Below are 24,707 nucleotides of genomic sequence, written 5' to 3' on the forward strand. Positions count from 1 at the left end.
AGGAGAGGCGACAAGATTCAATCCCCGTTAGTTATTAGGGAGACACGGAAACAGAAGGAAAAATGCCTCAGCTACTACCACCATGGCCGGATTAGTGGCTCGGGTGGCCCATGGGCAATATTTAATCGTTGGGCCCCCGCAGTGCACAGTACAGTCAATATCTGATTGCTCATTAATAATCATATTAAAAATATATATAAATACTGAAATTGGGGGGAATCCTGGTTTCTTATTCAAAAGAAAACAGCTTTGGCAATTTGAGTATTTGCTTTGGCTTCAGCAAATATGGTGGGCATATTCTCCTATTTTGTGACATATGCACAAAAATTGTGGATCATTTCTATTTTCAGTACATTTCCTGGCTTCCATTAGTTATGAAAATAATTTAAAATAGAAAAATATCTCATTCCCACTCATGCATTTTCAGCCCTAATACAGCAGTCATCCCTATCCATTTGAAAAGGAGCTGTACTGAAAAAATCTAAATCTGGTCACTTGTTTTACGCAGTCCTCTATTTGATGTGCAGATGTGGCATACATACATGTTATGCTTTGCAGGCGACTGAACCCTAAGATCAGGTGTACTGTAGAACTTCTATTTTTACAATAGAAGTTTTTATGTCGTCATCCGATATATATCGTTATATTGAACAGCCCTATGTACTGATGCAGTATGAGGAAAATAATTACTTGGAAATAAGTTGCATAATATTTTTTTTTGTTCCAGTAGATTTTTCTTTGCATGCATATTGGGATTAGCTAAATTTTGCACAACTGGCAGAGGGGGTCAATTGATAACTTTTTCTCTGTCATGCTCCTTCAGCTTTTCTAGCATGTTAATTCTACCTTTCTTTTTCAACCTATAACAGTCCATTAAGTGTTTGTACCCTTTCACATGCTTTGTCCAATTTGGTGCCTCATTCTGATACACCAGAGACATTTTTGTGACTTATTAACCTTTGTAGGAGTAAAATCTGCTCACTCAATTTTTTTATTTTACTCAATTTATGATTGTCAAAGCATTAGGGTATTTTTGTTCAGCAAACAAACATATTTTCTACAGATTTTTGGCTCAGTAACTAAAGTGATGAAAAGATGGAGCTACTCTGTGTTGTGATCATTGTTTGACCTCCATTACAATAATACCAAGACAGCTGGTTTTTGAAATCTGATGTGTCTCCTAGCTTGTTGTCAGTTTATGTGCCTGTCAGAAAATTAACAAGCAGAAAAGACACAGCCTGTGTGCCCCTCCTCGAGGTTACAGGGAGGCTGCCAGGGGTCAGGGGCTGCCAGTTTGCTGGTAAAAAGTGGCTTATTTGAACCCAGAACTTTTATTTTGTTCATGTTTTTCATGCATTTTACAATCAGCTACAGCTGCAGGTAGTACCTTATTAGCTTGGTTTAACATTAAGATCCAAAGCTTTTAATTTTCTATAAAAGATGAGATGATACATTATAGTTATAAAACAAAGGTGCTGGCTGGCAGATTTTTGAACTAGTGGACATCCACTAGTCCCCCCACTTCACTTCTCCATGCTAAGCTAACGGTCTCTTGGGGCTACTTTCCTATTTAAGTCAAGTATGTGAATTTAATGTAAACTGTTTGCAAGAGAAACAACTATACTATTTTTTACCCAAATGCATATGTTTTACTAAATAATAAGAGTACTTTAAGCTAAAATAAAATTAAAACAAGCATTTTTAGCGTGTTAATTGTCATATAAATATTATACATATTTATATTATACATGTTTAAGTGGTCAGAAAATGTCATCCAGTGTTTTGGGAACTTTTCAAATCTTTCCTGACTTTTTCCACATTACACAGCCTAAAAAATACTAAATATTTGAGTACTTGCAGTCCCAATTCTCCATCTGAGGGCTCAGTTTACAAATCAGGCATTTCTGAGCTGATGTTTCTTTTTCTTGCAGTATGCCATGGATCCAAAGCATTGTGGTCGCTGTTGCCAAAGAAAACATGGACCTGATGACGGACATCATCCAGCGGTTTAAGCACAGAAAGGTTCGTGCGGTGCCAGGAGGCTCGACGCGTCACAGGTCGATATGTAATGGAGTCCTGGCTCTGGGTGAGGAGGAGAGGCCAGCAGTGGGCAGACCGAAGGTTGTCATCATACATGATGCTGTTCGGCCTTTTGTGGAGGAGGATTTTCTGTGCAAGATAGCAATGGCTGCCAAGGAACAAGGGGTTAGTGTGACTAAAATGATTCATATTTAAAAGATTAATCACGTATTGGAACCTGACCTGAAATCCACTCAACATGTTGTTACATTTGGTGCTTATTTTGTGTGTTGTTTAGAACAGAGTTTTCATCCTTAGATTGTCTTATTTCCAGCACCTCAAATCTGACCTTTCCTGGAGTAATCTGTTACATGGTCATGTAATCATCCTCTGTGTGTATGTTCCTCTTTTGCTTCTGCCTTGTAATGATTGTTCTTAAAATATCTTCAAATGTTAATATGTACACAAGCTGGCTCATAGCCAGTAAAAAAGAGGGAAGACAACATTGGTTGTGATGCCAGTAATACTTTAATTTACAAAAGTAAAAAATAATAAACATGACATCTGAGGAATCAGAGGTATAAGTCGTGGCATGGAGGCATAGATAAGTGAAGTGTAAGTGAGGTGGTCTGGGCATCAAAGCAAACAACAAATGGAAACCTGGAGGTGTCATTCCGAGGAGGTAGAGAGAGATGACGCTCAGGCTTACTTGAGGTATAATGCAAACCCTGCACAGATCAGTCAGTGGAATGACTCTGTCCACCACCGAGCCTCTGCAGGAGAAAACCTGGCAAAGTATACAGGAAAGGTACTCGGCCTAACTCGACTCGCTTATCTATAGGGAAAAGAATACAGAGCTAGGGAGCACACGGCTCGGCAGGAAGACTGTAACAATATATACATGAGAGGTAACGAGGGAAGGAGAAACAGATGGGGAACTAAACACAGCTGAAAGCAATCTAGACAACGAGCAGGGGGAAGGTTAAACACAATACAGTAGATGTACACAAGATACAAACAAACCACTATCAAAATAAAACAGGAAATAAAACAACTAAACATGGAAACAGCAAGGCAGTGGAACACTAAAAGGCAAAAGAAAACAGAGACAAGACTGGAGGAACAGAATGGAAACAGCAACTGTTAAGAATAGTAAAGTAAATACTAACCCAACCATAGAACCACAAACCTAAACTGCACGTCCTGAATAATCAGCTAAACACAAACAAGAGCCACTGGGAAAGTATAATACATAAAACCAACATATAAACAATGTTATATTTAAAAATAAACATCAGTCAAACATAAATCACGTCAAAAAAACAATGACAAAAACAGGATATCTGAAGGTGCTACCGTCAACTAGGAAGGAGTCATTACTTAAAGCTAGGTTCTAAAACAAAACTTCCTCATTTTTCTATGGTGTTTCCATCTTCTCTACCCGTCCTGCCACCACCACTTTTGAGTCTTACACTGCCATTACATTAATAGCAGTGTAAGGTTGGACAGCTCTTTTAAACTCGAGAAACAAATCTCCTCTGTGGTAAAAAGCAGTTTCTACCAGCTGCGTCAGATATCTAAAGCAAAGCCATAACTTCCTTTGAAGGACCTTGAAAAGCTCATTCATGCTCTTATCACTTCCAAATTAGACTACTAATTCTCTCTACTCGGGCCTCCCATCTTCCTCTATTCACCAGCTCCAGTTAGTTCAAAACGCAGCTGTGCGTCTCTTAGCTGGTACTAGAAATTCTGCCCACATCACACCAGTTTTAGCCAACCTACATTGGCCCCCCGTTGATTATCGTATCAATTTCAAAATTCTTTTGCTTACCTTTAAAATTTTAAACAATTTGGCTCCCAGCTATCTATGCGAACTCCTTCATTTGTATATCCCTAACAAGGCACTTAGATCTTCCAATCAAAAGCTCCTGACGCAACCGAGGTCTCGTCTGAAGTCCAGAGGTGATCGGGCCTTTGCAGTCATAGCTCCCAGACTCTGAAATAACCTCCCTCCTTATATTCGTTCTTCCGAGTCTTTTAAATTGCGTCTTAAAACGTATTATTTTAGTCGGGCTTTTGATTCAAACTAGTATGTTATTTCGTGGCTAGTTTTTGTTTCAAACAATTGTCATATTGTTTCCTGCCCTCCTTTTAACTGTTTCTTTTGTATTCTGTCTTATGCTATTGCTCTGACCGACTGTGAAGCACTTTGGTCAACTTTGTTGTATTATTATGTGCTATGGAAATACATTTTGATTTGATTTGAATAATAGTGGCATCATTAGGACAGATGTCATTAGATGTGAAGGTTAAGTACCACATGACTGTAAACGCATACAAAACAGCAGAGTGTATCTAACAGCGATGGCAGGTTGAAGGCAGGATTGGACACCACTGGTGTGTCTGCTATGTGCTCAGCAGACACTGGGTTTGCGGTGAAACCCAGTGTCTGCTGAGCATACACAGTTATTTTCATTACAAACGTGTTCTCTGTTGTCGTAAACAACACACCTAGGGCCTGTTCTTCGTACCTCGCTAAGTAAGTTAGCTGGATTAGATTGTTGACGATTTCGCGTGATCCCGGATCGTTCGGTTCCCCGAAGCTCATCCGGGACTTGCTGTCATAGCAACAGAGCCGTAAGCGTAAACCTGCTCGGGAGCAGGTTCACTTTATGTAAACAGGATTAGATCGCGGCCACGCAGGTATGTCCGCTTCATTTATACGAAAGCAACAGCGATATTCCACCACTGTTTCACCATAAATAAATAACATCAATGTAACTAAAGATAATGCAGCACCTGATCCTTTTATTGATGTCACACAGATACATACAGGTCATTTCCTAAAAAAGGGAAATGTACTATTAACATTCTATTACATGTATGTGATTATTACAGATGTAATTCATATTTCAGAGTAGTAATTGTAAATTACTTCGTGTAATCAAGATGAGAGACCACGGCTATAAAAGCGAAGGTGGATTTGGGAAGTCTGTCGCAGCCATGTCCTGTCCGTTTACGCGAGCCACCCATTGCGGAAGGTGCAAGATTGATAAGGAGAGTCCTCAGAATTCAGCGTATATTGCGGGATAGACAGGATCCTTTAGCTCAGCGCGACAGTGTGCTCATAGAGAGATATCGATTTCCCCGTGAGGGTATTATTTACTTAACCAACTTGTTGACGAGGGGGTGCAGGACCACCACCTGTCTTTTTTTGCTCTGCCCTTTTCTTGGTTGCTGTTATAAACAAACAAACAGATTATTTCAGGCTCTCTTTCCAAGAGACGAAAAGCAATATAAGTGATAAATATTACCATTCTATAGAATATTCTTATATTTCACTTTTACTTGTTCCCATGTTCTAGTGGGTCCTGTTGTGGCTCTAATGTGAAAGAGGATATAATATAACAATATAATATAATGTAATATAATATTGGATAATATAGTGTAATATAATAAATCTACCCTACCGCCTGCTGGTGTTGGCCAGAGGGGCCGATGGCGCGATATGGCAGCCTCGCTTCTGTCAGTCTGCCCCAGGGCAGCTGTGGCTACACCTGTAGCTGCCTCCACCAGTGTGTGAATGTGAGAGTGACTGAATAGTGGCATTGTAAAGCGCTTTGGGTGCCTTGAAAAGCGCTATATAAATCCAATATATTATTATTATTATTATTAAATTACTTACGAGTTTAATTTGTCAGCAACTTTCTGCCAGCCCTCTCTCCTTGCTTTTGCAGCCTTTGCAGTGTTCCCTTGCGTTCTGATTTAACTCTGAAACTCCTGAAATCCCTCACTCAGGAGTTCTTGCTCTGCTGCCGAAAAATACCGAGCCGAGCGCACTCCTTCGACATTTTCGCCGACCAATCAGAGGGTTGCCGATCACTGTTTCTGCTATCGATGCGTATCCCCTTTTACGGCACCCAGTGATCGCACATTACTTCATCCAGCTGTACTAATCGTCAACAGCAGGTGTGTTCGGGGAACCGGATTAGCGCGCTCACGGTTAGCGCGATGGTTTGGTCTTGGATGTTTCATTTGATCTTGGATGTAGTAAGCGACGTACGAAGCACAGGGCCCTAGAAGAAGAACGACTATTAGTGGCTCTAGCTGAATTTCCCATTAATTGAATTCCCCAATGAATGAGGTGAATTTCCCATTGATTTTCTTCACTGAAACATAAAAAATTTATAAATCTATGAATTTTAAGTCTTAAACCAAAACAACAACAAAAAACAACTGCAAGGTGACTTATGACTTAAAAAAGACATACTTATGTTTAACAGTAAAGGAACGACACATCCCATAACTCATTACAAATCCCAGCGTCCACAACAAACAACTTCCAACCTTCTCAAATGTAATCCTGTCCATTACTGCAATGTTAATATGGTTAATATTAATGTTGTATAATAAAAATTATTTATATATATATATATATATATAGTAAAAGGCAGAATAAAGTCAGAATAAATTAAATAATCTTTATAGTAAGGTAAAACACACAGATTTCTTTCGGCAAGTTTCACTTTGCTGGTGCATAGTTGTGTATTTAAATCTCAGAAATTGTCATATCATGAAAAATCTGGTACGTATTCAGGAAACCTCTGTTTTCATCACAGGAGAGAGAAAGATCTTAATCCTCCTGCAAAAAGAGGAAAAACCACGAAAGCCACTCGTTCCTCACGCTTGGAAAGCGTACCTAAATGAAATTGCAACTTTAGTGCATACTTCATTTTTTCTTGTGCTTTAGCAGAAAACCAGAGAAGGCCAATTAAAGCACATGGTGTAAACACATCAGACATCCTGCTGTTTTATTTTTCTGTGAGGAGTACAAGAAAGTTAGCCACACACTAAAATACAAGAAGTTCAAGTTCTCCCGTCAAAGAAAAACCAAAGTGTTTTTGATTGCACCTTTCACTCACCCCTTTAAAACCAGATGAATCCATCTTCTCATAAACTGTTTATGAGACCGACAGCTCCATTGCTCTTGGCGGTGGTGTTTATGTCACTGGTAACATGCAGAAAACATTTAGGCCGAAGCCACGGCCTCGTTGATGAAGAAACTCACAGATTAGCTCCATTATGAGTCATGATTGAAGAACCCAAACTGAGAGAGGTCACACAGGTTATGAAAAAAGCAAGCGCTCCTTTACACAGGTCAAACATTTGTGGTGTTTCTGAGAGTCCATGCGTGCTATGTGACGTGCATTCACAGCGGGCGATCTGGTCTTCATTATCCTGCCTGTGTCCACGCTCATGATAGAAAGCCTGTCTCTACTAAAACGTAACAGATTAATTTTGATTCTAACAGCGTGTGTAACATGCAGAAACACATGTTTGCTTTCCTTTCATTTGTTTCTTCCACACAGGCTTGCTGAATGCCTACTCTTGGAGTCTGTCTTCAATCTGCCACAGAGAGATGAAAATATTATCTCAGAAGTTGTTATTATTTTAAATATCCAAGGGAGGAAGTGCAGAGTGTGTAGTGCGTACTCTGGCTGTTCTGGTTACGATGGATTTATTGTTACCGTGAAGCTGCCAGCTCATGTGATCAAGGAAATGTTCTGTCCTCGAAATTTTCACTCTTGGCTGAAAAATAATCAGAATTATTTGATGAAAAAATATCTGAAGTGAAGGCCAGTTTACTACTTGTATAGTAATATTTCATGATTCATGTACATGTTTAGTAATATTGTTTTAAAGGTCACACTTTGATCATAAAGGGCAAAAGTTATACTAAAGCGTTGACATTAACTCACTATAGACTTTTGCTTTGATGGAAGGTAACTGCATGTGCTAGAAAAACTCTGATTTTCCTCTTTTAAGTGTTTCTGTCTGTTCCTCTCTCTGTTCTGTAGAACTGTATAGTCACACAGTATTTGGTCAGACTGATTTGTGGCACCATCAGCTCATTGCACACTGCCTTGTGTGAATATTTTTGGTTCCCTTGAGTGTGTCTAAGTATGTGTACATGTGAATGTACTTATTCACGACATTTACCTTAAATATTTGGATTTAATTGTGCCTTACTTATGCGTTTGGAAGCAAATGTGATCCTTGTCTTATTGAGGATTTTCCTGTCTAGATATTTTAATTTTTCTGTGTATTTTTGCATGAATATGTTGATAGATATGTATCAGTGTGCTCCCAGTATGCTTTCTCGTAAAAGGCTTTTTGTTTTTTCTCTAGTCTCCCTTCAAAAACTATTAACTCATTCACTGCCAGCCATTGGCAGTGAATGAGTTAAACCCATTGACTCATTCACTGCCATTGACGGCTATAGACGTCAATGGCAGTGAATGAGTTAAAAATTGTTAGAAGCATCTGTGATAGTTTTTACAGCGAGCTTTATGGCAGTCAGGTATATATGTATGCAGAAATGTTCCATACATATGCATGCTAACTGTGAAATTACATTCCAGAGCTCAAGATAACACTGCTTTTATAGCATGAAATTATTTCATGTTCTTTTGAAGATAGTTTGGGACTGACTTCATTGTTTACAGAGCTTTTCTTGTTCTCTTTTTTCTCTTATACATTCTGTCCTTGTGAACTATTGAGCACAAATACGTTAACCTAAATGCTTTGTCTTTTGTCCAAACAGGCAGCGGGAGCTATCCGACCTCTTGTTTCCACAGTAATCGCCACCACATCCGAGGGCTACCTAGACCACTCTTTGGAGAGAGCCAAGTACAGAGCCAGCGAGATGCCTCAAGGATTTACATATGATGTCATCTCTCAGGCCTATCAGAGGGTAGGACCTATACTCTGATGTATCTTTAACAAACAAATGGGCTGTTTGAGGCATCTTGTTTTGGGTCTTTCTGGTTTGATGCAGTTATATGCACGATAAAAAGAAACCTGACATTCTGTATTTAGCTAAGATTTCAGTTTACAAAAAGGAAAATACGAAATACTTGGCTGTCAAGTCTTGCTGTAAACACAGGTCTGTGTGCGACCATTTCTGTAACACCCACTTCACACATTGATTGGTCAAGTGTGGGAGGTGGAAAAACAAGCTGGATTTGAGCTTTTCTTTTTCTTGTAGTTTGTTTTGTAATTCCTTTCAGGACAGAGCGTCTGTAACTGTGTGCCTTTTTCACCATATTTGGCTCTTTTCTGTGAAGGCTGGCTCCTCACCCCACTTTCAAAGGTGACTGAGGGTACACATCAGTTTAAATATTGATGTTTAACCACAGTTTATCTCTTCCAGTTTTGGTCTTTGTTTTTCCACCTTGTACTTCATACACAACGTTCACATTTTGGACAGAGAAGAAATATGGTTTGAAAGACGAGTGAAAGAAGCCATCTATGTCCACTGTGAACGGCCATTTTTGAACAGAGGCGGTGGTTTACGGCACCAACTGTCTGCCATCTATAATCCAGTTTTGAGATCCCTGCTCAGACCCCTTAATGTCCACTCACATCCTGGGCCTGTTGACCTCAGGAAATCACATGATAGGGTGGGGCTAGACTTCACAATGGGTTCACTTGAAACCCTGGTTGATTGTGATCTTCAGACCTTGGCTTGTGTGTGGTAGAGGATCAATAGGGGGTCCATGACCCTCTCGGGGGACACTCCCATAGGGCTTAAAATCTGGGACTCTTTACCAATTGCTCTTAGAGCTGAAGAAGCTTCTTGGATGAGAGATGAAACGTCTTCAAGAAATCTGAAGAAGTCTAGACACTTTTCTTTCCAAGGTCCTTAGACTGTTTTGCTAAAGATTAATTTTAGCTGTTAGTACAATGGTATTTTCAACCAGAGAAAATATTACTTGATGCCACAGAATTGTCGCAACTTTATAAATAACAATAGAAATTTCCTTAGCCCAACCTCATTGATTTTCCAGTGGATTCCCCTATCTTTTAAGAAACTTCCTTTTGATTTGCTGCTGCATGTAAATAGAAAGTAGTGGTCCTTCTATGCTCCCAGTCGGAGCTTGTTGCCTGAGATGAAAAAAGTAAAAGTACATTTTTGTATAAATTTTGTATAAACATATCACAGGATAGATGGTTAAGTCCTGCAGGCATGTGTGACTTATTTGTGGTGTCAAATAATTACTAAAAACCATCTGGGAAATCTTCTAAAATGACATATTGAGATTTATGCACTAAAGCTTACATGAGTTGGATGACAAAGGGCTTTATGATTCCCATACATCATAACGGACCCTTATAGTCCTTCATGGTTCAGCTGATATGCCAGAACCTGCAGGGTTTCACTTTGAAGAGCTTGTGGCATGGGTGCTATCACTTTCTCTTGGCCTCATCTGCATCTAGGAAAGAAATCACACACGATTATATTCTGCCACAGTGCAGAAGATTAGTTTGTGGAACAAAAGTGAACAAAGGCTAAGTTGGAAAAATGGTAACATAGGACTGAAATTACACGGAACGTCTAGGTGGATTCAGATTAATGTTCTCGCATGTATAGGGTGTTTTACTATGTGTACCTGAAAAATGGAAAGAATTATATGCTGACGTAAACTGTAAATGCGTTAATTGTTCTCTGAAAGCAGAAGTTTATTGCTAAAACGTAGTGGGCCAACGAAATGTGAAACTTAAGTCGATGAAGTTGACCTTATTTATTTTTCAGATGCTTCCAGTTTGCTATTTCAACCTTTACTTCATTAGATGGTTCTTCCGATAGCCACTTTTTTCAAGGGCACGGCAAACTTTGAGCTAAGACGTTAAGTATGCCTTAAATTGGAGCGCCGTGTGTCTGCAGTTATTTTTACTCCTGGCACACATGGATCTTCAGATTGCTCTGAGAGGCCTGTTGGCTTTGGCCTTCTCAGAAAATGAGCTCACTTTTCTGCAGTATTTTCAAGGCACACTGGAGAAGGAGGTCAAGTAAGATTGCGTCCCCCTCGCCTCCTTTTCAAACTTTTCAAAAGAAGGGAAAGTGTAAGGTATCTGTCAGGTTAAGACTCTAGGACATGCACATGAAAAATCTCTAGAGCTGCTCATTTGTAGCGTGACATCTATTGAAAGCAGAAGAACTCAGGGCTGAAAAGACAAAAGGGAGGACACTTTATCCAGTCCCCAGCAAGAGCCTTTGTACCAGGAGAAAATGCTAAAGGTTAAATTACCACAAAACCAAGAGCATATTTCTGCTGTAATTTCTCTCTGCAGTTCCATGGTCCCAGATATAAAAGACTCCCCTCTCTTTTATAGCTTGATAAAATATTACCCTGCTATAATCTCAGGTAGCCTGAATTTGTCTTTGTAGTAGAGAAAACCTCATCGCCTCAATCCAAACTTGCATGTGATCTTCAGAAACGGAGCCAGCAAAGCACAAATAAAATATTCATTGGTAAAATTAACTCTAATGAGTTTAGGGAGGGAAATGACACAGAGTAACAAGGACATAAAAACACTAGAACATTAGTCTAATTGCTCTAATCAGCATAGTTTCCAGCAACAGACAGCAAAAAATCTCATATAAACCCATTGCACTTTACCTGCTTTGACCCAAACAGCAAGCAGACACAGTTAGTGAAGAATTTAGCAGCTAAATATGGAAGTATTTTCCTTGGAGTTGATATTGTTATTCAGTGCTGTTTAATGTTGGTTCGTATCTGCTGGATGTGTTCTTAAGCAACTCTTTGCTATAACCCAAGGTCTTTTTTGCCTAATTAAAGCTAAACTTTTTATTTTTTAAACTGAAATAATAAAAACTAAGTAAAACAGTACTGTGTTCTTAAGATAGCTAATTAAAATTAAATGTATGTATAGACAATGACTTGAGTTTTAGTCTCGGTCAATTTAGTCAAAACAAGAAAACCATCCTGAGGAGGCTTTAGTGATTATCTTTATTGCAACTGTGACCTTTACATTACTGTGAGTCGGTCATTTTTAATGTAATCCATGTTTTCAGACACTTAAATTGTGCCGCTGAAAACTACACTACATGGACAAAATTACAGCACCTATTAATCTCTGAATTCAGGTCTTTTCAGTCCCATTGCTGCAGGTGTATACATTCAGTGACCTAGCCATGCAGTCTGGAGGAACAGTAACTGCATGTGTATATAAAACCTGCAGATAGTCAGATTAACAGTATTTTGTCTCTATCTGCCATTCTGCAATTCATCTCATGTAAACAATAACGTGGCGCACAGCGTGACGTGAAAAAAGGCACATACCTTTGACGTTGCGTGATGAACTCTGTATTCCTCGTCCACACGTAAACGCAAAAAATGAGTTTTAAAAAATCTCAGTTTTCAGTGATTCGAAACGCCGTTTACGTGTGGACGAAAGACCCAAACAGCTGCGTTTTTAAAAATACCCATGTAGGTGTGGACGTATTGTAAGAGTTAGTAATGTATTTTATTACTACCTCTAATTTATTGCAGTTTACTTGTATCTGCTTAATTGTTTACTAAATGGTTGAGGTGTGAAATAAACCACAATGGAGTTTGAAAGGTGAGGGGGCGCGAACATTTTTATTGTAAAACCAAGGGGGGCCTAGCAAAAAAAGTTTGGGAACCACTGGTCTACAGAGTTCATGAAATCTGAGTGTGGTACTGTAATATATTGTGTAAGTGAAGTGACAGACCACATAGAGTTACAGAGTGACTGAGTGCTGAAGCATACAGGGAATAAAAGACTTTGGTAACACTGTAATTGCAGAGATCCTGTCCTACACTGGTATTAACATCAGCATAAAACTGTGTGCAGGGACCTTCAAGGCATGGGTTTCCATTGTCAAGCAGCTTCTGTAGGCGTAATGTGTAGATGGCCAATGCTTTTTTCCATGTAGCGTATACTCCAACCTAAACTAAAACTCACGCTGTAACATATAAGAGTAAAACTAAAGCTAAAGTCTTTCAAAACAATGAAAACTAAACTGAAAGAGGGATAATCTCTCTGGAAGCTAAGTTGAATTGCAAACAAAAAATCCCTAAACTATAAAACTCAAACCAAAAAACCCGATTCACTAGGTTACTTTTAAGATCCACCAGTCTTTGAAGTCCTTACACTGCAGTGTAAAAAAGATACAGTTGTGAGACGTACAATTTTGGTCATTCCTTTAACAATTTATTTATTGTTATAGGAATTTCTTTCAGGCGAAAACCTCAGAGCCTGCTAACCTTTTAACCTCGACAAAATAACCAAAAAAAGCTCCTCTAAAACCTCTGTACACCACATCTTCAGCAGCAAATAAAACATTTCACATCTCCCACAACAATGTGGGAAAATGTCTTATGAACCTGATGAAACCAGTGTTGCACATTTTAAATCTTATTTCAGAAAGATAAGAGGGTTACAATTCCAAGAGCGCATTAGCCAAAGAAAACAACGTCCTGTGAAGCATCCGTTGAAAAATGTGGTGACGGCAGCTTTGTTTTATGAAACCTTTACTGTGTAAACATTGTCACAGTATGGAGAGTGAAATAAAAGGCTCCAGATATGGAAATCTTTTCAGCTGAACGTCTAACCTGTGTTGCACAAAGCCAACTTATCTGAGGAGCGCCCAGAGGAAAGAAGTACCTTATTTAGCAATTTGCACATCATACCAGCAGTACATAATAAATTAGATTGTACCTGAAGTCTTTTAGTAATAAAAATGTAAGATAATTCTTAAACACAGGTGCACTAAGTTAACTAAAATCTTTCAAACCAATAAAAAGAGTCAACGTAAGAAGTATCTATAAGAACTGTTTCACATTTGGTGCTTCTGCTTAGCGTAGAAATCGTAGAAGTCATCATTTAGTTCGCTAGTTTAAGAATTTGGTGCACAATGAACTTTCTCAACAACTACATGTAAAATCTCTAGGAAATTTGGGTTGGAAATGAAATGTCTCCAGGGGGTTGTTTATTATGATTTTGGTAATTGGTATAATCAAGTTTAGGTTCCCCATAGGCCATGGACAAGCATCTCAAGGTATAATGACCACATGTCCACAAATACTGGGAACAATAGTAGAAGCCAAAAATCAAATTTTCTGGCTGATGTGAAATTTACTGAGTTAATTAATTCTTCACGTTCCTCAGAGGATAAACAGTTTGGATGTGTTTTTGATGTCCCAAGACAAGATATTTCTCTCTGGCAGCACATATGATTTAAAACTCCAAACAATACAACAAGTGATTGATTAAGCCACTCAGTGGTTGCTCTTCAAGCTTTTTGTTTTGATTTAGGCAACATTTGTTTTACTGTAGGTGTTGAAGATTGGATCAATGAAGAAAAGTAATGCTGTTTGCTTTCTGCATGGGCTGCTTTTCACAAAGACTGCTTGAAAATGGCTCTTGTCTGGTATAATTCTGATATTAGCTGGCATGGTGAAAACGGTTTTGGCAGTCACTGTCTGAGATTTCACAACAAAGGCATGAATCTAATATTTTTAGCCCCTCTACTATAGATTATGTCTAAAAGATGGATGTAGCCATGATGACTTCATCAAAGGACTGGATAAGTGTGTGTTTTAACAATGCCGTGGGGTTTTTTTTTTTAAGGTAGAGATGACCATATTTTGCTGCTGGCAGTACCTGCTAATTGGTGCAAGATTCGAGCACATACTATTTGGATGCTCTCTACTTCAAAGCACACTATATTAATTCAATTAAGAAAGCTTCCAAAGGCCCCAGCACCACAAACACAGGCTGAGAGTTGTGGGTACGACTGTTAATCAAAGTGGTCCACACCCTTATCTAACAAAAATAGAGACCTTAACAACAACATTCAGACTGGTGAGTTATAATTTACTCACTGAAATATTCTTAATGAAATGTTATGAAGTAGGAAACTACCCATACCTACCTGTAAACCTGCTTATTTCTGCTCTAAAGTTGGGCATTTTAACCTGGTAGTTTATGGGAACTAAGTCAGGCAGCCTCAAGTGTCCAGCTGGAGGAATTGCAGTTTTTGACATTTATGTGTTGGATTCATTTTTCAACCCTGAGGTTTCTGCTTGTCCTTTACTGGCTCTTTAAATATGAGTAATCGTCCTGTTACTCAACTCAGATTGTGGTAAAAGGAGGATTACAAAACAGAACATTTTCAAACTTTTGTAAAAATCTGTTAGTAAGCAGAGCAGAGCAGAGCATACACTGTGGTGGTACCTTCATTCCGCTGAGTTTGATGGAAATACACTGGTGTCAGCGACCGTCCACAGCATCTGCTCTCTCTTGTGTCCCCTCTGCAGTGCAGTGAGTCAGACTTCGAGTTTGGCACAGAGTGTCTCCATCTGGCTCTGCAGTACTGTGGCACCAATGCCAAGCTCATTGAGGGTCCGCCAACACTGTGGAAGGTGAGCTCGCCAGGGGCCTGCTTTGGGTTTGGGATCGAGGATTTTGTGACATTTTGGCTAGCACAACTGCACGCCACTGATTTATCAAATGAGTAAAGATAAATCATGAATTGAAAGTTTGTGGGTGCTGGCAAAAAAGGAAACACACATAAATTGACTGTGACATCCAGGATAAGCATATACCGGTAGAAATTAGGCTAACTACTGTATTAATGTTTTCTTCTCAGTTTTCTGTGTGATCCATTCTTAATGACGTGTGTTTTTTTAGTTAGACGTAATGTTAACTTGATATGAAGGCAATTTGGTTTTACATGCTGAAGGCTCTGCTCCATTATAACAGGTTGAATTTACTTTGCGGTGCTCAAAGCAGCACAACAGTGACCCACTGAGTCAGAGTTACGATGGATCGCTAACCCTTTTTTTAGCAGGTAGTTTGAATATTTATGGAGTCAAAAACTAAATCAAGAATCGTACATGTGTTATGAAACTGTGAGATAATGCATTACAAAACAGAGTGTAGTCTCAGATGATATTGTTTTTGCACAAGGGATACATTTGTGGTGTTGTTTGAGCACCTCAGTTTTACTTTCAAAGTAGGAACATATTCTATGGCAAACTAACAGAAGTGCTATCTTCTTCAGTCAAATAAATTTTCTAAATACTTAAAATGCTGCTTATTCCACTGGAAGTTACAGAGTTACTATCATATTGTCTCATTTGAATAATCTTTAGAGATGTGAAAGTGCATCATGACATAAAAACTGGAGGAAAGTCCAAATCTGAGGTCCAAATCATTGATTGAAGCTAAACGGGTTGTTGTTGTTTTTGGAAAAACACATGTATGGCTTGTTTTGTATTTGATGAACACATTAATTTTACTCAGAGAATATTTCTAATAATCTGAGAAAACCTTTAAAAAGCAACATAATCAGCTCAATTGTCAGTGTAGCTCACAGATAAGATTCCAGCGAGTTTCTGGGAGCAGATATCTGAAAATCTCTGCACATAAAACTGAAACAATGTGCACAGATCTCCATAAATAAAACGTTCCTTTCTCTCATTTGGGTAAACTGACTGGATAAACCCAAGTTATTTTGTCCTCCAGGTGACCTACAAACGGGATTTGGCTGCCGCAGAGTCCATTATCAAAGGTGAGTTTCTTTTGTGGATATGCTTTCATAGAACTTCCTGTATGTACAGTACAAAGTACAATAGTTTTTCATCCTCTTACTTATATAAAATGTGTATGCTGACAGGTAGACATGAATGGTTGATTCCACTAGGTCTTCTCACACAGGTTAAATGGTCAGAAATAAGCAGTGTAGGAGTGTCTACATTCTTTTTGTGTGGTCTGGAGTTGTGAATAGGTGACATTGAATTAAAATAGGCTATTGTTTTCAAAGGAAGAAATTCTTTGTAGTATTGTTTAGCCTGGGATGAACACTGTGGATTTACACAGTCAGTGAGTACTATAGAAAGCAAGTCAGGACAAGGGAGACTATCATAATCAGAGAAATGGAAATAAACACAGCACTATATTTCACCCCGCCAGCACCTGGACCAACAAGTACCTGTTTGATGATGACATAAGTGATTATTCTCAGAGCCTCTGAAGTGAATGAATTCATTGTTTGATTTTTAGAAAGGACGTGGAAAAAAGTTCTCATATCTGTCAGTACAAGAAACTGACGAGAGCTTCAATTTGTGTTTGCATTTCTGTGTGATTGCATAGAGCCACCACAGAGTGTGTGTGTGTTTGTTTGAACATTTATGGCTACTCTACAGAAGGCTTTCAAATAACAACAATATATTTAGTCTTCCTTTTTTTTTGCTGCAGCAGTAGTGTGCAATGGGATGAATGTCACAGTGAAATTGTGTTATTTCTATCTATGGACTTTTAATTTTGATTTGTAGTCCTCCTTTGAATCCTCAAAGGGCCCACAACACAGTAGGTGACGCTGTTTGCCATCACTAAAATTAAGATAAAAGTCAAATTGAGGTAGTCATGTTGGACTTGCTGCTGTTCAGTATTTGTTAGCTTTAACTTTAATGAATTCAGGAAAAATAATAAAACTTCACAAATACTTTTTTCTATAAATTAATTGTCATAACTATGAAAAGTAGGAATCAGGCTTTGTCTACAGTGCTATTTTTATAGCTATTTTTAGCATTTTGAGCGTGCAATATAAGTAATATGTGGTTTGCCCCGGGCTGGCAGACCCTTGCGAATAAGGGAGCACTGCATATTACTACCAAACATAAAGTGTCACCTGAAGAAGCGCAGTATTGTGTCAGCGTGTAATGTCATAATTAGCTATGTATTACATTTGGTGCTCGCCTCTCCTGATAAGCTTTTAAAGTAGAACAAGTTTGCAAGTGTATCTTTCATTTTCATACTGAGGAAAGAACTTTGACTTTGAGTAAGTTTATTTTCTTGTTTTGAAACTATGGCAAAGTGTATGGATCCTACCTTATTTTAGTGCAGTTTGATTCAGACAACTCAAGTAGAGGATTTCAGGTATCTTCTGCTTTTCTTTACAAATGAGGGAAGGAGATGAGAAAGTGGTGCAATATCAGCAAAAGTGAGGGCTTGGTTTGTTGTAGTGAAGACTTGTTTGATTGTGAAACCTAAAGCTGTCGATTTGCTTGTCAGTCCACATTTCCCCACAGGAATGGCCAAAAGCTGGGGGCGAGTCTCTCTCTGACTGCCGCCTATTTGTAACTGCTGCTTATCCATGTCCAGTGGGTGATGGAGGGTAGCTGAGGGTCTGGGTGTCTATAAGCTACGTTTTCCCACACAAACTGACAACAAAGATGTAAATTTACAGAAATAACTCTCGAGAAAAAATGATCAGTGATGTATATTTTACTACACATCACTGATAACTGTACCGATTGTTTTTTTTGTAGCTACTATTAAGTCAATGCTGTTTTGATAATTTATATTCAATCTCAAATTCTAATTGTTTTCCAGGCAAGCCAGGTTGTGGTGCAGTCATGTTAATTTTTCAAGTGCACCTCTTGTAATGTGCCAAGATTGATTTATTTGTCGTTCAGAGTTTTGCCATTTTTTGTTTATGTGGAGGAGTTTTTAAAATCACACGTCTTCTCTTTCAGAGACTTTATCACGATCAGCATGCGTTATCACAGGTGGATTGGCAGAAGCTGTGAACCTGGCAGATGCTCTTCGGAAGGCTGTTGGAGCTCTGGATATGGTACGTACGGGGCAGTAACAGCTAATTCAAGTGTTGTTTGTGATGACAACAAAACTGTAGAGCCTCACCAGTTTACCATTATGTTTTCCTCTATCTCACCCGTATCCGTCTCCTGTCATATACCTCAAATCTCCCCATAAACTCTATGCGAGCTCCACTTGGGTGGCCCAGTGGTGAAACTTGCCATTTGTGGTCACACCTCTAATGGAGCCTGTCTGGGACTTCCACACCCTGCAACTTTCCTCCCCACAGCCCCAGCCTCCTCCTCTGACTCTGCACGCAGGAGAGCAGATGCCCCTTCTCCTTAACTTGTAGTCACTTTGTGGGCACATCAAATTCCCACGTTGCCTTCAGTCCATATAGCAAACATCCTTTATTTAATTTGTAAAATTGTTCCTGATAGACAATGAGTAAAGTGTCCATGTGCAAAACAGAAAAGAGTGACAATCTGGGACATCTGACAGCACAGACCACATAGAGGCTCCAAATATGAATTACTCTCCTCTTACCTCAACAACCGTTGGGTTTCCTTAGAGGAAGCCACGTAACAGGTAACTCAAACAACCTGGATTTTGAAAAGAAGGCAAATAAACAAATGTGGCAAATTACTTTTAATCAAAATAAACTGTTCTTAGTATCCAGTTAGAGGGATATCCAGTAGGAAACAACTGTAATAAACCTACAGTCAACCATTTTAAACATTGTTGTACTAATAGGCATAGTTTGCAAATGAGCATAAAACAATTTTAGTTTGTTTATTGTACAAAACAATTCAATGAGTTCAGATGAATTTTTGAAGACTTTGACGGTGAACTCAACTTATTGCTTGTCTTCGCCAGCAGTGATATTCAGGGATAAAAAGTAAAAAGTTGATTAGCCTTACCTAACTGTTAAAAAAGCCAAATATTTCGAACTGTATCGTCGGTTATTCGCTGCTTTTTCTTGCCTATAAACAGTAACCTATTTATTATTAATTATCGGGATGTGTTGTCTGCATATAGCCACTGATGACTGTTATTGGTCTGTCGGCAGGTCTGACAGTAATGCAAATTATTTGTCAGCTTCACATTACTAATGAGAAACTGCTTCTCCACCAGTGAGATCTGGTGACTGTGGAGACCATTTGAGTACAGAGAACTTATTGTCATGTTCAAGAAACCAGTTGGAGACTTTTTGAGCTTTGTCCATTATTCTGCTGGAAGCAACCATCAGGAGATGGGTACACCTTGGTCATAAAGGGATGGACACGGACAGCGACGATGCTCAGCTGTGTCATTTAAGCAGTGCTCAGGTGGAACTAAGGGACACAAATTGTACTTAGAAAATATCCCTATGCCTGAGCTGTTGATCCAATTGAGGATAGATCCATGCTTTCATGCTGTTTACATCAAATTCTGACCCTACCACTAGAAATCAAGACTCATCAGAACAAGCAGAGCTTTTCCATTCTTCAATTATTAGAAGTTTTCTGCTCTTAGCTGACAGAAGTCCCACCTGGTGTGGTCTTCTGCTGCTTTAATCCAATTGCTTCACAAATGATATTTTGGATGCCTCGGTTGTAATGAGTGGTTATTTGAGTTACTGTTGCCTTCCCATTAGCTTGAAGTAGTCTGGTCATTCTCCTCTGACTTCTGGCCTCAATATTGTATTTTTATCCAGAGAAGTGGCTTTTTCTGACCATTTTCTCCAGAGATGGATCTGTAGGAAAATCTCAGTAGATCAACTGTTCCTCAGATACTCAGGGCAGCCGCTCTGATACCATCAACTATGCCAGACTCAAGCTCAATTTGAACTTTGGTGGGCCGATTTGACCATGTCCACATGTTTTATTGAACTAACTACACCGACTGGCTTCCATTTTATTGGATGACTAGATATGTCACCCAATAAAATTTAACAATTGAACAAACAATTGAACAGATATATCTAACAAAGTGGTCAGTTAAATAGCTGACTTATTTGATCCCAACAAACACCTTAAATTAACAATTGCAATGGACGACTGTTGATTTGAAAACAAATCATTGTTGCCTAATAAATTAGAAATGTAAATGTCTTCTTAGCAAGCAAGAGTTAATTAACTCAATTTAAAAATAGTCTACATTGTCTGCGTACCATACCTTGTCTTTTTTGTTAATATAGCACAAAATAGTGTTGCGGGAAAAATTGATGCAGCAAAGTAGGTTTCAATTCATTTATTTATTTAAAAGAGGCAATGCACTTTCACATATTCCAGTTTTGAGCATGAAACTGATCTGCGGTCATTAGTTTCTGCACAGTTTAGAGCTGCTGCTAATTTTCAACCCTTGTCTCTTGTGGCTTTTACATTCCCAATACACAAACAAATTTACAACATTCAATTACATGAAACCAAAATACACTATGATTCCAAATCTACAAAGAATTTAGTATAAAATATATTTTGTTTAAAGCAAGAGAAAGATGGAAAAAAACGTATAATTTTAAAAAGTATGAATACTTGTAAAATATAATATGGTATTCTAGTTACATAACTATAGAGCAAAACGGGTGCTGAGGGCAAAAAAATGGCAGACGCGCAGTGAGATTTTAAGTACACAGTGTGAACGCTGATTGAACTGAAGAAGGCCAGGAGAAAGATGATTGGACTAGACTACAACAAATTTGTGACTTTCAAAAATGTATCACAATTAATTGCAATATTATCATAAACAGGCTACAGGTAATTGCCAGCTTTACCCCTTTCAGACACACACTGATATCAGACTGATATGGTTCACAATATCATTTTGTAGCAAAAAAATAACTGAAGTGAAATAAATGTATCTTATTGGATAAAACGGATATTGACAAGTAGAAATATATGTTTTTTCAATACTCGAATATCACAGAATGTTAAAAATCCCAATTATACTGTATCATGAGTGAAGTACTGTATTGGTATTACATCGCAGGGTTTGAGATGATTTCCATCTCTGCCACATAAGCAAATAATTATGGCTCTACAATCCCACATTGTTTGAGTTGCAGCAGCTGGGAATGAAAAAATAGTAGTTTTTTAGGATAAAATAATCCATGCGTGCTTTAAGCAGTTGAAGAAGAAGAGTTGACTCATCAGTTCTCTTACACTATGAATCGTGCGTATTTACATCAAATGTATTTTCATAGTGTTTATTATACACTGAAATTTCACATCCATCAGTTATTACACATCTATACATGTTTAGTAATGTTTTTCCTGTATTTTTTTGATGTGGTATAGATATTCGCTGGGCATTACTGCAGACAATGGAGTGCAGTGGCACAGCAAGCTGCAAGTCATGATTCCATATTTGTCAGTGATCCAAACTGTTCATCCTCCTTTAAACTTGCTCCAAGTCCCTCCTTAGCTGGTGTCAGAACGAGCGGATCTTGCTGTCTGGTGCTGGAATGGGCCCCAGAGATGGATTTGGGGTCATGTTTTCTCCTCCTTGGATCGGCTGATTAGACCTATTCCAGTCTGTACTTAGGTGGCCGGTGAGGCTGTGTTTTTTTCCGGAACACGTGTTCGGAACCAGATACATCCTTTTCAGGGAGTATGTGAGGGAGGAAGAAAAATGGGGGAGATGAAAGGCAAGTGGAAGAAGCGGAAGATGAAGAATTAGCTTTGTCCCAGTGCCATTGCCTGAATCTAATACAGGGATAAGTGGGATATGTGTGTGCAGGTGGGTGATTTGGCAGCATGTGTGCACAAGAGACAAAGACCGTGCAAGTAAAAATATGATTAGAGATTCTTTCAGCAGGATATTATCTAAGAGATCAATTTGATGCAGTTTAAAGGGCCGGTTCACCTCAAAATCACATTTACTGATTTTCCACTGGCCTGTGGTGCTATCTGTCTTTCTAGATTTGTTTTAAGTGTTAGTTGCCCAGTTTTACTGGCTGTAGAGATGTCCAAAACTGAGCATCTCTTAAATATAATGGAGCTCAGTGGTACCTTGTGGTAAACCTTGATGTGAGTAATCTCATGTGGAAACCAAAGAGTGAAGAATGAAGCGTGCACCTAACCATGACGAGAAGCTTGTGGTTGTGACAGTGTGATAGAATGTAAACACTTGCAGTGTACCCCACACCTGAGCCACAGTCTTATCTAGCTGTGGTGGCTGTAGGTAGTATGAAAAATAATTCTCCCATGAACTTGCTCATTGCAATGTTCAGATTTTTATGAGCCACGAGCTCTGAAAAGAGACATTGTTGCTGAGTTTTTCAAAATTAAATTCAGGAAAAGGATTGATATCTCTACAGATGCAAAACTGGGTAGCTCATACCAAAACAGTCTGCATACAATGTATATGTTTTATTGAGGGACACAGGACAATTATGTGCATTCAGTTATGGAGTGAAATATTCCTTTTTAAATTTCTAAAAAAATGTATAAAAGAAGATTCTCTCATGTTAACTCCTAAAAATACCGTACCACCACCAATGTGTGAATATGTTTAAAACCTTAATAGAAGCACTTGCTCTTAAATTCCCAGATATTGTTTTCCATACTAACATTTACCCACGTTTGTGACATTGGATTGGTGAACACTAGTGTGGTTATTTTGGCCAAACAATGTAGCGGTTTTGTCATTATAAATACTTAATACTGTCATTGACATGATATGCAGCGCACACATGCCTTTGTTTAACCTCTTAAGACCCAAACTCTTTCATGGCATGCATTTTTTTTTCTCTTTGCTATTTGGGCTGATTGGGACCTGATGAATGTAAAAGCAAAGAATTACTATTTTTTTTTTTTTTTTTTTACCTGATTTTTGTTTCCGAGAAAAATTAGATCCACATATGAGGATGTTCGTTTTAAATTTTGATAGAACAGTGGTAGTATAACGTCCTCGTAAGTGGATATCAGGCCCTTGTAGAGCAAAATTTTGTATTTTGGTCTAGACAACCCAAAATGTGATGTCCACATATGTGGACACCAGGTCCTAGGAGGTTAACCTACTTTACTAAATATGAAACAAATATTTTTGTGTCTAGTATATCCAGTGTTTGTTTCCTTCAAGTGACCACATCTAAATACACTGAAAAAAGTTAACATTGTGATAAAAACCTTAACCTCTTCCAAGAAAATTACTCTGCATTGAACAGTGTCATTAAATACCCGACAATTGCTTTCTTGTTTTATTAAAAACACATTTTCAGTATTTGATTGGAGTAAAATCGAAACAAAGACTGACACAGACAAGTAGATGTTTTATGGGAGGAAAAAACACATTAAACTTTTTTTTTTCAAATCAAATTATCTCCTCTTTCTTCCCCCTGGTATCGTTTAATCTTGACACATGTTGTTATTTTAATATGCTGTGCACATCAAAGGGAATCCTCAGATCCATATCAGCTTAGTAAAGGTTTTTGATAATTACTTTCAACTCAAGAGAATTTGTCATTTAGACAGAAAACAAGTAGTATGATTGGACAGACAGTGTGCCAGCAAATGTGCTTTTTTTGGCTGTCAGCCACAGATAGTTTTAAATAATGGGTTCTAAGCTTTGCTTGCAATTTGCCAACAAGTTGTTTTTTTTAGACTAGATGATTGATCTTTGAATATATTTTAGGGCCAAAGTGTCTGGTAGCTTTAATAAACGTACCATATTCATACTGTCAGCAGTATTTGTAGCTTGCAGATGTTGTTAATGTTTCATCTTGATGCAAACACAAGCTTAAATATGTATATGTATATGTAAGTACCTGTGTCTGATATAATAATTACCTTTCATGCTGGAATCTGGACTTAAAGCACATAAACTTTGTTTAAGAAAAGAAAATGATAAGAGTATGCGATACAAGTCACTTTGGACATATGAGACAAATAATAAATAATGTATTATTCTTACACAAAAAATTATGTAAGAATTGGACATAAGTATCATAAATGTAGGGTAATTTCCAATAAACCAAGTTCAAAAAAAGGGAGTCTATGGCTGACGCGTGTTCCTGGTTTCCAAGAGAAATGCTTCCAGTTGCATTATGGTTTGAAGACTGTTTTATTTATTACAAACTGAGGATGTAACAATGAATCTCCTTCCAAAAAAAAAAAAGGCATGAAAATTCCAAAAAATAGCAGTTATCCAATACTAGCTGTGTACACGGTCAGAAAACCGTGAGACTCCTAACCTCTCTGTCCATGCTCCTCCCCTTCCCTCTCACACAGGGTTTCATGCTACTACTGCACTTATGTAATGAATCTATGAAT

At 38.3% G+C, this 24,707-nt stretch overlaps 1 protein-coding gene and 1 long non-coding RNA gene across 4 annotated transcripts in view; one reads left to right on the top strand and one right to left on the bottom strand.

The window, feature by feature from the left end:
* The window catches only part of crppa (CDP-L-ribitol pyrophosphorylase A), a 65,673-nt gene that overhangs the window by 415 nt on the left and 40,551 nt on the right, over positions 1–24,707 (top strand). Inside the window, exons 2-6 of one of the 2 annotated variants that reach the window (XM_080896702.1) lie at positions 1,932–2,205; positions 8,624–8,773; positions 15,171–15,275; positions 16,381–16,426; positions 18,393–18,490. In XM_080896702.1, the coding sequence (XP_080752828.1) occupies positions 1,932–2,205; positions 8,624–8,773; positions 15,171–15,275; positions 16,381–16,426; positions 18,393–18,490 (673 nt within the window). The remainder of the gene's footprint in view (positions 1–1,931; positions 2,206–8,623; positions 8,774–15,170; positions 15,276–16,380; positions 16,427–18,392; positions 18,491–24,707) is intronic. The other variant, XM_080896703.1, reaches the window with a different exon arrangement.
* LOC308405907 lies at positions 4,607–6,088 on the bottom strand. 2 transcript variants are annotated; one of them, XR_013973419.1, is made up of 5 exons: positions 5,705–6,088; positions 5,490–5,586; positions 5,334–5,401; positions 4,700–5,256; positions 4,607–4,668 (listed from the first exon to the last, which is right to left on the bottom strand). It is a non-coding gene; the product is annotated as an uncharacterized lncRNA (long non-coding RNA). The 2 variants fall into 2 exon arrangements; XR_013973420.1 differs by having other exon boundaries at positions 5,490–6,088.

This window comes from Rhamphochromis sp. 'chilingali' (assembly GCF_963969265.1).
Source record: "Rhamphochromis sp. 'chilingali' genome assembly, chromosome: 11".
Lineage (NCBI taxonomy): Eukaryota > Metazoa > Chordata > Actinopteri > Cichliformes > Cichlidae > Rhamphochromis > Rhamphochromis sp. 'chilingali'.